This window comes from Dunckerocampus dactyliophorus, chromosome 19 (assembly GCF_027744805.1).
Source record: "Dunckerocampus dactyliophorus isolate RoL2022-P2 chromosome 19, RoL_Ddac_1.1, whole genome shotgun sequence".
NCBI classification, from domain to species: domain Eukaryota; kingdom Metazoa; phylum Chordata; class Actinopteri; order Syngnathiformes; family Syngnathidae; genus Dunckerocampus; species Dunckerocampus dactyliophorus.
The window spans coordinates 20,044,891-20,047,500 of NC_072837.1; the positions used below are offsets into that span (position 1 = coordinate 20,044,891).

The 2,610-nt window shown below is 42.9% G+C and overlaps 1 protein-coding gene across 1 annotated transcript in view; it reads left to right on the forward strand.

The window, feature by feature from the left end:
* Positions 1 to 893: 893 nt before the first annotated feature.
* The window catches only part of gpcpd1 (glycerophosphocholine phosphodiesterase 1), a 24,149-nt gene continuing 22,432 nt past the window's right edge, over positions 894 to 2,610 (forward strand). Inside the window, exons 1-4 of the mRNA XM_054761371.1 lie at positions 894 to 1,207; positions 1,390 to 1,464; positions 1,808 to 1,898; positions 1,971 to 2,055. Of these exons, the coding sequence (XP_054617346.1) occupies positions 1,416 to 1,464; positions 1,808 to 1,898; positions 1,971 to 2,055 (225 nt within the window). The 5' untranslated portion in view covers positions 894 to 1,207; positions 1,390 to 1,415. The remainder of the gene's footprint in view (positions 1,208 to 1,389; positions 1,465 to 1,807; positions 1,899 to 1,970; positions 2,056 to 2,610) is intronic.

Below are 2,610 nucleotides of genomic sequence, written 5' to 3' on the forward strand. Positions count from 1 at the left end.
CCATTCTTTCTGACTCCTGTTTAAAAGCCTTTCTTTCACTATTGACTTCATTTCAGCTTTACTGTACTTAATATTTACCTCTACTTGCACTCTCCTTGTTGCTGTCTTGGCATATGTATCTGCCAACTCATCCCCCTCCACGCCTACGTATGTGCTGGCACCTATACCAGTGTCATTGTTACACCTGCTTTCTTTATCCTACTCATAGTCTGGAGGATCTGGAAAATGATATCTTGTCTTGACTCTGAATTCATTCTTTAATGCTGACAAGAGCACCACTCTGACACGTGCTACCCATTGTAAACAGAACCCATTGTAATAACAGAATGGCCACCAACTTTCCCGTCCAAACACACAAACGATCAGTCATTCTACAGCTGACTGCAATATTTAAGTCTGCAATAACAAAAGAAAGTCCTCCAGCTTTGGCTTCATTTCTCGGCACATCAGTAAATATCTTGAGTTGTGGTTCTGTATTGTGCTTATACAGTTTGTACTTCATACTTGTCTATACTCTTCCTCTGATTGGACTTCAGAGACACACATCAACCTCCTGGAAACACCATGGTAGGAACACCTACTGGAAAAGGAACAGTAGGGTACATTAGCACCTCTGCAATATTTTACTCGTCCATCCGAACTCTTGTTTGCTTTTCCCCCTCTCCTGACAATGATCCATAAGCCTTTTTGTTGGACGACTATCCGGATTTTCCTTCGGGGTTGCCCGGTAACGCAACGCTTCTTCTTCTTTGGTTTTATGGCAGTCGCCATCCATTATTTTGGTGCAGTAACACAACGCTAGCTTTCTGAGCCCTTCTTAAATGAAGCGGCATCTCATTCAGTCACCCAACTTTCTTTTGGTTTTATTGTGAAAGCGCGGTAAAGGAAGTGTCCCGCCTCATTAAAGCTGACGTACTTCCCGTCCATCGGGCGTCTCAGTGGCGCTTTATCGTCTCTTGTTGTTGTTGTTGTTGATTTTTTCCTGCATTGTCTGCCAGGCTTTTCGCCACGGCAGTTGGGTTTTACTTCGCTGTTAGGAGTTAAAAAGCACCGTGAACACTTTAGTTGTGGGGGAGGACGAAGGCAGTATTGGCGCCATGGATGACGTTGGTTTGCGGTGAGAAGTATCCCCCTTGGCGGAAGAGACGTCCAAACAACCGGCTGGCTTCATGAAGCTGCCGACTGCTCACAAATAGCTGCCATAAAGGTACTTAAAACTTATTTTTAATGATAATCTTCCATCCTTCTGGTGAGATTTACGAGTAGTCTTTATGTGCTTAAAGTAATCGATGCTGTCAGATTAGCGACTTTGTTTAAACAACCGCTTCAAATGAATTGGCATTCGTCGAAATGTGTAAATACTGATGTTATAATACTTGTTTTTGCCAGTCTGCCACTGTCAATCTGTGTCAACAATGGAGCTCTCTCAGGTGACCCTGACTGTGAGAGGAGAAACATCTCCAGGTTTGTCTCACATTACACGCCAGTTATTAGCTACACTCGCTAAAACACATCATTTAGCATCTAAACACACCATCTATAATTTACACTCGCTAAAACACATCATTTATCATCTAAACACACCATCTATCATTCACACTCGCTAAAACACATCAGTTATCATCTAAACACACCATTTATTAGCTACATTTACTAAAACACACAACACCTTCACTTCCTGTATATAAGCTGGTATAGTCTGGTTAGTGAATCAAGTGTGTTTGTGCAGCTTTTAGTGGACACAAACAAAAGCAAAAAGAGTTTAGGTGCAGAAGAGCCGTATCTAAAGAGGTTGGATGTTCTTCAGGGGAGGTGATTGCCGTCGTTGGAAGCTGTGAAAGCCTGGGCGACTGGAGCCATCAAAAAGCGGCAATCCTGCACCCCGCCAGTGAGGATGGGTAGGTTAGACTTGGATTTGCATTGGATTGTTTCATCCTGAACGTTAGGCCGCACATGTCCTCTCCTTCCAGGATCACATGGACGACATCGCTCGCCATCCCCAAGGGAGTTGTGGTCAAGTACCGCTATTTTAAAGGCTTCTTTTTGGAGGCAAAGGTGAGTCGTTTGCGTACATTGAATGCTTCTTATCATAACTGGTGCTGCTGTGTGTAACACAAAAACAACAACCCAGCTGTATTTAGTGTCAGCGTGAAGAAACTCTCCTCCCAGGAACACACGGTCATCTCGTGGTTCTTTTTAGACTTGCATGAGAGCTGCATCAAATACACGTTATAAAAAGTATCTTTGGTTTAACTTCTTTTGATGCTTGTATTACACACAAATGCGGCCTGTTGCTCTTCTGTTTCATGACAGAACCGGCCTTGTCTATCTTCCTGTCTAGGCTTGTTGTATGTCTTTTAAAAGCTTCATTTGTTGACATTCCAGGATACACTTCCACTTGCAGGCTCAGCCACACACAAATGCTGGACTGGTTGCAAACACTCAGCATTCCAAATTACCTTTAAAGTGCTTCCATCCCATAAAGAGACACACACTTTGATCAGATGCTCCTATTTTCTGCATTATGATTATCATTATGCCACCATCGCTTAACTCCACCTAGTAGATGAGTGTTTTTACCTTTTGTGTAAAATACTCAATTTTTCTCCT